Source organism: Adiantum capillus-veneris, chromosome 24 (genome assembly GCF_014529385.1).
Source record: "Adiantum capillus-veneris isolate H3 chromosome 24, ASM1452938v2, whole genome shotgun sequence".
Classification (NCBI taxonomy): Eukaryota; Viridiplantae; Streptophyta; class Polypodiopsida; order Polypodiales; family Pteridaceae; genus Adiantum; species Adiantum capillus-veneris.
The window spans coordinates 22,306,234-22,317,161 of NC_140954.1; the positions used below are offsets into that span (position 1 = coordinate 22,306,234).

General features: G+C 38.9%; 1 protein-coding gene across 1 annotated transcript; it reads right to left on the reverse strand.

Annotated features, from left to right (window-relative positions):
* Positions 1-8,692: 8,692 nt before the first annotated feature.
* Positions 8,693-9,736, reverse strand: LOC147426072 (uncharacterized). Its single transcript, XM_086498170.1, has 3 exons — positions 9,696-9,736; positions 9,434-9,593; positions 8,693-9,301 (listed from the first exon to the last, which is right to left on the reverse strand). Exons 1-3 carry the CDS (start codon positions 9,734-9,736, stop codon positions 8,693-8,695), a joined length of 810 nt encoding a protein of 269 aa, XP_086354296.1.
* Between the last annotated feature and the right edge of the window lie 1,192 nt (positions 9,737-10,928).

Genomic DNA, 10,928 nt, shown 5'->3' on the forward strand with positions numbered 1-10,928 from the left:
TAAATTTGCATTTTTTTCTATTATTTTTTTTACATGTGTGTGTATGAAGCTGTGTCTGACTAGATTTCAGATGCTCAAGAATGTTTTCTTTGTCACAAAATATATAAGTGTCGATAAAATTCGTGATTTCTTGTTGATTTTATCCATTGTAGATAGGTGCGTCCTTTACCCAAAGTAGCCCATGGTCACGTTCACTACCACGCGATTGGAACTCTGTGACGAGAAAAAAATCCTGTATGTGGCCGTATATGTGTGATGTTTGCTTTAACAATTGTCTTAGACATGATGTTCTATGGTGATAGTACCTAGCACATGTAACATGATCTCCTCTTATAAGGTCATTTAAGTTTAGTGGTTAATTTTGCTCTGCAAGGCTAGTTGAAGCTAAGCTTTTCAGAACCTCTTGTAGTGGTTTTCAGTTGCGCTCGCCGCTTGTGAATGTGATAAAGAAGGTAGGTGGCCCGAGTTGGCAAATCATTGCAAAGAGATTTCTCTGAAGGCGCTCAAAATAGTATGGAGAAGTTCTCAATCGTTCTAAATCTCAGTAGACAATGTCTTTTTGTAAAATATCCTCAATGTTTTCTCTTGTCTTTACATCTCATGCACAAATTAGTTTGTTATTTAGAGTAGCTTTTTGCAAACGCACACATGTCGAAGTGTGGATTTGATGGATACTTATTTTTATTACTTTGAAAAAGATGTTGGTAATATGATTTGCAAATCTTCGGTCACTATTCATGAGTTCCCATTGGCAAATTTCTAGGAATGATTAGTGGTATAAGGGAGGTGTATTTTGTCGTTGGCTCCCATAGAATAAGGTAGGGAAGTTCAATTCTTCGCAATGTTGATCGATAAAAAGGCCAAGGGATTTCTTTCCCTCGCATGGTGCAAGAGTTAAAACTTTTGAAAAAGCATCAAAAAAGTCATTTGAGTCTGTGAAGTTAGGTAAAAGTGTATCTGTGTGCAATTCGGTTGCCTCTTCATGTAGATCAATGTTTCTTTCATTGCTCACATGACTTTGATTGTCTCTGGCTAAATCAACTATTTCTGCTGTTACGCTCTCAAGCTCTAAAGATTGTCTATTTGTTTTTTCCTCAAAATCTCTAATGGTATTCATTGTATCGTTAACCTCGATTTTATGTTTTTTGTTTAAAGGAGTTTTAACCAGTTCGCTTAGTGCATCAATAATAAGCTGAGGTTGAACTTGTCCACTTTTAAAATAGATTTGTACTCAAGTTTTCTCTTTACTGCAACTCCTATTGTTGTATGTTCTAAAGTCAATTGTGGCAAGATCCTTTGTATTGTATTTGTAGTGACTGGAACGTTGATTATGCTTCCTTTTAGTGAATGTTGGTCGTGGTGCAAGTATTGGTGTATCTACAAAAATGTATTTCTTGGTGCAACCAGGTGCTCTTCTAGCTCATTAAGAACTAAGACTTTTTTTATAGGTTCAATCATGTGTATTGAGAAAGGTGACAAGAACTTTGGAGCCTTTTTTACTTACAAAAGCTCATACAACTTTTCCATATTTTAATTGTTTTTTTGTTATTACTTGTACTAATTGCAATGGAAGTTTCATGCTCAATGAAGTTTATCTTGTATGAACATCTAGCAACAAGCTGTTCTTTAAAGAACAGTCGCCTACAACAACTATAAATTTTTAAGGTGTCTGTTGGACGCGCTTGTAAAAATATTGTTCCAATTTTGCTGCTTATGTATTGCTGATGTTAGCTGCTGGACCACGATATTGTGTTTGCTTGTTTTTATTTATTAGATAAAGCAAATGACGTTTTATTTGTTTGGAATAATTTTGCGGGAGGTTGAGGAGCTTCATAAAATGAAAGCAAACTTGTTCATGCGTGTTGTATTTGTTTTCTGTAAGTAAAGCTAGCAAGGAGTTATTCGTGTGTTTCAAGAAAGAGAGTAGTTCTGTGAATTTCTTCTGCAAATTGGAAATTCATGCTCCATTTCTTTGCTGATATTGTACTGTTTGAGAATGTATGAGAGTCTATTTACAATGCTCGGTAGCATTGAAGCCTAGATATCAGGATTTTGCTGCAAGAATAGGGTCTGAAGTTTGTTTTTTTGAGAGCTCTTTGTGCGCAAAAAAAAGAGTTGCAAGCTTGTTTTCTAAATCTGTGGTCCACTGAGTATATGTCCGTTTTTTTGCCCACTTCTTTTTTCTCTTTTCCTTTACTTTTACAGTTTTTGTAGTTTTTTCAAACTCTTCTTGACTTGGCTCTTTTGTTTCTGGTATAAAAATAAGGGGTTCATAGTGCCCATCTTTCCCGCATTCATCATAAAAAAGTAAATCCAATTGTTTTGTGTTGCTTGCAAAATTCACTTTGAAGATAATCAATTTAGAAGTTAAGCTCCAAACATTGACATTTAACTGCAAGTCTCGTGTCAGCCGAAATAAAATTACTGCATCTCCCCACAACCCTCCTGTTCTTGCTGGTAATTTCATCAACTAAATATACTCCTTGAAGCTATTGATATTATGAGTTTCGCATAACCAAGATGCACTCAAGTGAATTTCTACTATTTCTTTTATCGGTGTATCATCAAGTCTTAAATTTTTAAGGAGCTGAAAGATGCCTAGTTGCCTTAGGTTATGACTCGAAGTTTGATTATCTAATAGATATACTATGCTATCAAATAAGCAATCATCAGCATTATAGTTAAATGCTTTTAGAGGCTGAAGATGTATAAATCTTACAGCATTTAAGTTTTTTCGCACCATGTTACAAGCATTTGGGATTAAATCATTGTTTGAAGGTACAAGAGGTTCAAAATGTCCAACGTGCATTGATCGGTCGTCATATATTATATGTGACTTCGTTGTGAATTCTGAGGAATATGTAATGTATGGCTTGGAAGTTGTTTTCGACCATAATGTAATACTTCTTTCAAATAAGCGTGAAAACCAAAAGATACAGAAGTGATCACCCCATAATCCACCATTAGCAGCTTGTAGTTTCATTCGGTGTATGTATTCCTCTAATGAATGTACTCCATGCAAACTTACTAGGAAATCCATACATAGAAAAGTATGTACGCAATGAAGTGCATTGTGGTCTTCTCTATTGATAGCAAGAATGAAATTTGAAACAATAGCATACCTCAAAGCAGTTGATGATAAAGAGCGTTTAAGCAAATAGCTAAATGTGTCGAATAGGCAATCTCCGACGACGTATACGTAGTCTTCTGGAATTTTCAGTATAACATTGCCAAATGTAAGTCTAGTTGTAAGAGAATTACAATTTTCTAGCATTGCAAACAAGGTACAAGCTGCTTCAAAAAAGCTAGGGTTTATTGACTGCATAACAAAGTTCACTAGTGAGGCATTTATACAAGCATATTTTGAGAAAATGTTTTTTTTAAAAACATTAGGAAGAGGATGGGGTGCAGGAGGGCCTCTTTATTTGCCACGGGCTTATGGAGGTGATTAACATTTTGACGAATAGGTGTACGCCACGTGTGCAAGAATGGTGGGTGTGTAAGAGATGTGTAAGAGTGGTCAAAGGATGCACTTTTCCCCCCGAAAAAGGAGGTGGACAATTTTATGATTTTTGGCCTTTCATAACTCCCACATATGGTCTCTGATTTGAGTGGAGATCATAGATCTGTAATCTACGGATCGAGCTCTTTCCATAGATATGCTACATGATATGGTTTTAATTGCTAGATTTTAAATTCTATTTTGGGGGGAAACTTTGAATTCAAATAAACTAGCTGTTTTGCATGTTTGAATTCAAAAGATGTCCTTTGATTACTTTCTTAATACTAAAGGTTTGAATTCCTTAAACTGCCAAATAAAGAGGCCCTCCTAGACCCCAGTCTCTTCCTAATGAATGTCTTTTCTAGGAAAAAACCAAATCAGATAGAGGTTATTTACCACAGTAGGGCAATATCTACAGAGGGTTTTTGTGCAACGGAGGTGTCTACAGGGATTTCAAATAGCTGATCTTAAAAAAAAAGATGTCTTGTTGTCCTTCTAGGTGAGTGATTGGATAACAACTATTTTTCTCCTCCTTCGAACCATGGCGCTGAAGACAAGCATCATCCAACAGATTCCTGCATTGGTAAAAAGAAATTGTTAACGTTAAGAATACAAAGTCAGTGCATCCAAGACTGAGTTTGCTCTATAAGGGAACCTACGCTACATATCAAGCTCGTTGGTGCTTTGCAGGAAGCTCATCGTACCCCACTAAAATGTTATTTTGTCTATTGTAAAGTGTCGGTGCGTTCGGGTGGAGCTTAGTTAATTGTAGTCTAAGTCCCTTTTGATTTTTTCAAAGTACGTCTCACGCGGCTCTTTGATTCTGAGCAACAAGGGAACCCATTTGTCAACAATGGATATCCTTATGTAGCTGTTGTCGCTTTCAATTGCGCCATTTACGTCGGGAATGAGAGTAGGGGTAGTAACTTGTGAGCAGTGTACTGTTCATTTGACTGAGAGTGCAAAGCAGAAGGCAATGCATTGTGAATTATGGTTCTACATTTCTCACAGCCTGTAAAGAAAGGATTGATTGTTGGAGAAAAGAGCAGACAACCATCTACCTGTGCAAACCATGTTGAAAACTGTGAGGAGGATTTTCTTTCCTTTTTTAAAAAGGTATTGAGTATTGATACCTGTTTGACCATCTATTTTTTTTTTCCAGAAACTGGCAACTTGCATCAACTCTAATCTCCGATCGGTTTCATTAACGGGCGCAATGATTTTCGATGTACGAAACTGTAGTGATCGTGCACCGAAGAAAGCTCCTGAGAATAAGTTTTTCAAAGTGAACATTTCATGCTCCTCTTTGCGAAACTCTTGCACAATGTAGTTTCTTCGTCTTCATAAGCAGTGTTGAAAGCCACCTTTCCTTTGCATACATAACAACATGTTAGCATGCTAAAGAAGGGTTTTTTTTTCACCAGCTAGATTAGAATGTACCGCATGGTTTTACATATCGAGACGTACAATTTGGTAGTCAGTTTCTGCGGTGCCGTCTGCGAAATCAAACTTGTATATTATATTTTTCCTTGTTGTTGTCTGAGGGTCTCTGTCTTGCATTGCAACAACCGAAACTGTTTCCTCTCTCTCTCTCTCTCTCCTTATGCTTGAACCAAACTAGAAAGAGTTGCACTTGGAAAAAAAAGTATTTCACATGGCTGCGGAGTCATACTTGATATCAGCGAGCTTCCAGTAACTATGATGATAGTTGGTGCATCCCCTTTATTAAATTTAGGGTTTTTAGGATGAAGCCTGAAGTTTTGTATGCGTACCAGGTCCTTTTTTTTATCAACTCTTCAAATTTTTGAATTTCATCTTTGTTTATTTGCAGTGCGACTGTCACAAAGCCATCTTTCACTGTTAAGTTTGCATGCAAGACTGGAAATGAAGGACTGATATTTTGGTCATAGCTTTCGTAACGGCTCAAAATTAGTCCTTTAAACAGGTCTCCATGTTGCATTCTTTCTGAGAGGTCAGTTACTTGCATGAACTTTTCAGTCTTTTTTTGTTGTTCCTTCATGTTTTTTGGAAAAATAAACCATGTATGAGTAGTTAGGAAGAACATTTTCCCTCTTTGAAAAGAATAAAAGCCTGTTTATGGCTATGCTATTTGTTAATATTTTGCTTAGGTGGAAGTGCTATGATGTTAGTAAACCTTTCTCTATGTAAAATAATGTACTTATTCTAGAGTGTGAAGGCCTATTGACCTCTTGGTTAGTAGCGTATATGATGAAGAAAAATCTTGTTGGAACTATGGCTCTTGATCTATGTTGGCAACCAATATATGAATTATACTTTATATAGTTGCGCAAGAGTCTAAGACAGGCTCTTACAGTTCTAGAAGAGGTGCATGGCTGCTTGATTAATTCCTTGATCTTTCAGAGAGATGCATGTGACCCTTGAGAGGTAGTTTTAGGAACTTGCCACTACTATATAAAACATGTTTTGTTTGTGCCATTCAAACATGGCATTAATTCCAACATTAAGGAAAGCATCATTAGAGTCTACGCTTTCCTTTTTGCTTGGATTGAGAAATCTGTATATGAATCAAGTATACCAGCATGAATACTATGCATGGTAATTTTGCTTGATTCTTTTAACCGATATTGGATCTATGGCGAGTAATTAACCTCCTCTAATTATTCTATTCATCAACTCAATTACCGATTGGGCCCCTCTTTTTTGTATTGGTCATTAATAGCAGTAGGTCACACAAATCGTGTTCTAGATTCCATAGTTTTTTTGCTACGTTTACCATGAGTTAGTACTTCCAACTGTAAGAGGCATGCATGATTATTAGCAATTGATGCATGCATTAGTTTGCATTTCCATTTAGCGCATAATTTGTTGTTGTTTTTGACATATATTGAAGTTCAAATGTTTCTACATAGAGCCTTAAATCATTCCGTTAAACATGTGGGGAGACAAGGCTTCTTGGGCTCTCTTTCATAAGCCCCAGTTTATTACATTTCATGGTTTGGAACTCTCCCATGTCCATTATCTGATTTTTACAGAAGTAAGATATGTGTATGTGTGTACTTATGTGTGCATGTGAGTTTACTGCTAAGATGGGGTTTTGTTGAGCTTCTTTGGGATTGCTTATATATAAGTCTTAAATCATTCCATCGAGTGTGTGTGGAGGCATGTCTTATTGGACTCTCGTCGATGAGCTCCCCTTTTTTTGTACTCTGAGGTCAAGAACTTCCCTGGCTCCATCAACCATTTTTCACTAAAATAAGGTGTGTGGTGTGTGTATGTGTGTCTGTGTGCATGTCTGTTTTGGAAGTGTCGGCCTGCAAGTACTCAAGGCTTTCTGATTTGTGAATCTTGAGTCTCCAAGCTTCCAAAAATCCTACCTTAGGAATGCTTTGTCACGCACATTTGGAGCTCTCTTTTTTCCCCCTTTTTACCTCAATAAGAGCTATTTCCATTTTAGAGCTACTCCTTCCATGGTGATTAAGTCCACATGGCTTTGCTTAGTTTGTTTTCAGCAAGGATAGAACCTGAATGAGTAGGGAGCCTGCTAGCTTGGTATAGTGGGAGTAATTACCTGTAGGAGGGAAGATATGGATGCAAGTAGCTTTTCCTTTTTTTAATGTACTATGGGATTGTTAGGCCAGTGGCAAAGAAAAGTACAATGCGCTTAGCAAAACTTTGGACAGTATGTACAATGCCTTGTTTGCAATGGCATCTAGAGAGAGAGGGAGAGAGAGAGAGGGGGGACTGCATTGTAGGAGCCCGAACGAGAGCTAGAGACAGACCGATCATCCTCCGTAGAGGGAGAGAAAGAGAGGAGTCATGTTGTTGTACTAGGTCTCCTGCCCACAATGGATTTACATTTTGTCATGGTCGATGGGTGTTGTGAATATTAGAGGGTATTTGCAAGGTTACTATAAGAGTGTGTGTGTGTGTGGGTGGGAAGGGGGGGGGGGGAGTTTTTAAACGTATGTGCAGTCTGGAAAAGTGTCATGTTTTTAATATAATGGGTCATGAGCTTAAGCTTTGTTGAACTTTCAGGATCATGTATGTATGCGAGAGAGAGAGAGAGAGAGAGAGAGAGAGAGAGAGAGAGAGAGAGAGAGAGAGAGAGAGAGAGAGAGAGAGAGAGAGAGAGAGAGAGAGAGAGAGAGAGAGAGGAGGCATTGCAAGAACAATCTGAAAATCCCTTGAAGATATTTTGAATGTCAAAAAAATAAAATAGGAAGGAAATTTTGAGGAGCACAAAAGGATTCCTCTAAACATTGAATTTGACTTAGCTAGTATGAGTTCAGTACATGTTACCAAACGCAAGTTTAAACTTATTATGCACGAGTATGTTTGACTCTATTGCAAGGAGATCTCGACAAACATTGCAAATTGAACCAAATAACACGAGGTCAGCACGTGTTTCCAAATGGAAATTAGGCTAATTGTATGTCTGCATGTAGCACAAAGAGAGAGAGAGAGAGAGAGAGAGAGAGAGAGAGAGAGAGAGAGAGAGAGAGAGAGAGAGAGAGAGAGAGAGAGAGAGAGAGAGAGAGAGAGAGAGAGAGAGAGAGAGAGAGAGAGAGCACTCTGCTTTCTGACTGAAGTCACAGTTTTTTCCAACCTTATTTACTTAATTTACACTACATAAAAGATCTTATGTCAAGTAGTTGAAGGTAAGTATGCACAAAATTGATGCAAAAAAGCTGTTTTTTTACAAACCACTAATATCCAGAGTCCATGGCTCCAAAAATAGAAAGTATACACATCACTCATTCCAAGGCCTCAATCCTGCATCTCTATTCAATTTCACCCCAAAGTATTGACTTCCTGCTATTGCATTCATTACATCATACGCAGGAGGCCTTTCGTTTCAATCAAGAGACATGCCTTTCCAAATCCAAGAGCCAATGTGTGTCTCTAATGGCTTATCTGGGTGGTTTTCCTCTATCTTCACAAGTTTCAACAACTTGCTAATAATATAGCTAATAGAATATATGTCGTGGTTGGTGGAGGGCGCGACCATTTGTTTGCTTAAACACTCATGAGCCAATCAAGGATGTTTGTTTTGAGCAGGTGGCTGCAGACTCATGCTTGTAATCTGCAGGGCGTGGTATGTACAAAGAAGCACTAGCTCTTGTTGAAATGCTCCAGCCCCCAATGCCTGCATACACAGCATCTGGGTTCTTTGGAAAGTGGAGTAGTATATTTCCAGGCTCAAGATTGTTATGCAGAATATTTCTTGAGTGCATGAAGTCCACATTTCCTTCGAGTACGATCTAGACTGCACATGTCCTCCACAACATGTGGTAAGTCTTGTGGAGGAGGTTGTTTTTGCTTGGCTTTGGCCACCCATAGCCACCCTTCTAAACTACCCCCATTCCAAAAAGGAAAAGTTACGAATGGTTGTGCTGCATCTTGACATAGCTCCACCGCACTTACAATTCCCCGATGAGCAACTGGGAGCTGAGTTGCTTCTAATGCTGCATGATTATCCAATGTCTGGTTGGCTCTACTTGAATGGACGATCTTAGCTGCGTACTGTTTCTTTGAAACGTGTCTATCCAACACCTGACTCTTTGCTACAGTTCCAAAAAAACCAGCTCCAAGGCAGGCTTTTGGCAGGAATACTATCTGCGAACACTCCAACTGGAAGAGAGGAGGTGCGCAATCTCTAAATTGATTACTCAAAAGTAGTTCTTGGAGTTGGTTGCTTGCCGCTGCATCTGTACTTTTACTATGTCTATGTCTTTTGCTCCGCCTGTGTTGTTGAGTGTTGTATAGCTCCTCAATCAACAATATTTTCTCAAAAATGTCTTCTCTTTCTGTGAAAGGCTTTTCAAGTAGATTGATCGAGCATCTGATTTCACCTAGCGCCTTCAAGCACTCATTTCATATAGTTTTGTTGTTGACTAGGTGAGCCTCAAACTACAAACGTGGGCATGTATTTTGGAGAATATCCTAAACCAAGGGCACAACCCGGTCAGTAACTAGTTTGAGGTCTTTTTGGCCTGGATCGAATAGTTGGTGCAACTTTTCTTTTGTTAGTTGCAGCAAGAAACGAAGCATTGTTGCAATAAGAAAGTGGCACTCATGTTTCTCAAGATGGGCTCCTCTATCCGTGTTCCTCTTTTGAAATCAAATTTACATATCACTGAGTCTAGTCCACTAGTTGAAAAGGTTGATGCAACGTCAAAACTTTATAACAAATTTAGCCACGAAAGATAACCAATGCTGCAGTAACTGAATGTTGTTCATGGTGATAGCCATTTTTCAGCTCTTCGTAATTGCCATAGTGAGCTACCTCACCCTATCAAAATCACTCAAACACTATGGTTATACTCACCTCTTAACTGTACATAGGCGTTGTCAGGCAGTTTTTGGATGAGTACAAAAGCCATAAATGATGCCAAAAAAACTTGCCGACCACCCTCATGTATATATATGTACATAGTGCTTCCAGCTTTGAAAGTGTCTGTGTAAAAAACCCTATACAAAGGCTTGAAGCTATTGGTTGAGTTTTGGGTTGGTCGAGCTTTCAAAAAATAGTTTTTAATGAGCATTCCTAGCCGTGCTTGATAGCTTGCAAATCGGACTCCGACATCATGAGTTACACACGCTCGAAGTGGATAGTTTTTCACTTAAAAAATGGCGGCGGATGCACGTGGGAAGATGGCAAGTGGACCGAGTTGATGGTTTTTTTTAGCAATCGCATGCTTAGAAATTTTTGGAGTTAGCCGGGGTAATAAGCTCCAAACTGTGCTTTACGGCGCTATATTTGGTGGTCGGGGTCACCCGCTACGCCTTCGAGAAAATGGCTCAGTTTGGGGGCAAAACAAAATTTCAGGTTTGAACATGGGGAAGTTGGGGAGAGCATGCCATGTGGCAATGGAATAACCCCACATGGGGGGGAGCAATTGAAAAATGGAGGGTATAAGGGGGGGAGTGGGTACCCCCTAAGAGTGTATCAAAGGAGTTAATGGAGCTTCTTGGCCTTGCTTGAGAGAGCTCGTGGACTTTGGGGAGAGGAGGGGGCACCCAATCTGAGTTCCCACTACCTGGACACGCACCCTGCCCATTTTTTGGTCCCCGGACACTGTCCCCCCCCACTTGCCTTGGTCAAAAAGTGGCCGACAGCCCATTTTTAATCCAAAAAAGGCTCAAAATGGACCAATAAAAAGGTGCCTAAAGGGGGAAATAAAGTCGGCTAAGAGGGGAGAGAAAATCCCTTGGGATAAGAACCAAAAAAATCCCCCTTTAATAGATGCATTTTCCTACACATCCCTTTTTGCTTACAGAGACTTGTTTTTTGGAGCTTTTGAGAGACCTTCCATCTTCAAAAGCTTGTAACTCTCTCGTCGGTTATCAAAATCAAGCATATGGATGATCTACGGAGATCCTCATGACACAAGATTCGTCTTTATGGTCTCGGTTTTTTGAAATTTTAGCCATGGTTTGAATT

Bases quoted from the DNA above. Each gene is read 5' to 3' on its own strand.
- LOC147426072 (XM_086498170.1), bottom strand. From the start codon at position 9,736: ATGGCTATCACCATGAACAACATTCAGTTACTGCAGCATTG. The intron at 9,594-9,695 runs GTTATCTTTCGT...ATTTCAAAAGAG, and splicing joins ATTCAGTTACTGCAGCATTG to GAACACGGATAGAGGAGCCC. The intron at 9,302-9,433 runs GTTTAGGATATT...CTACTTGAAAAG, and splicing joins CTGACCGGGTTGTGCCCTTG to CCTTTCACAGAAAGAGAAGA.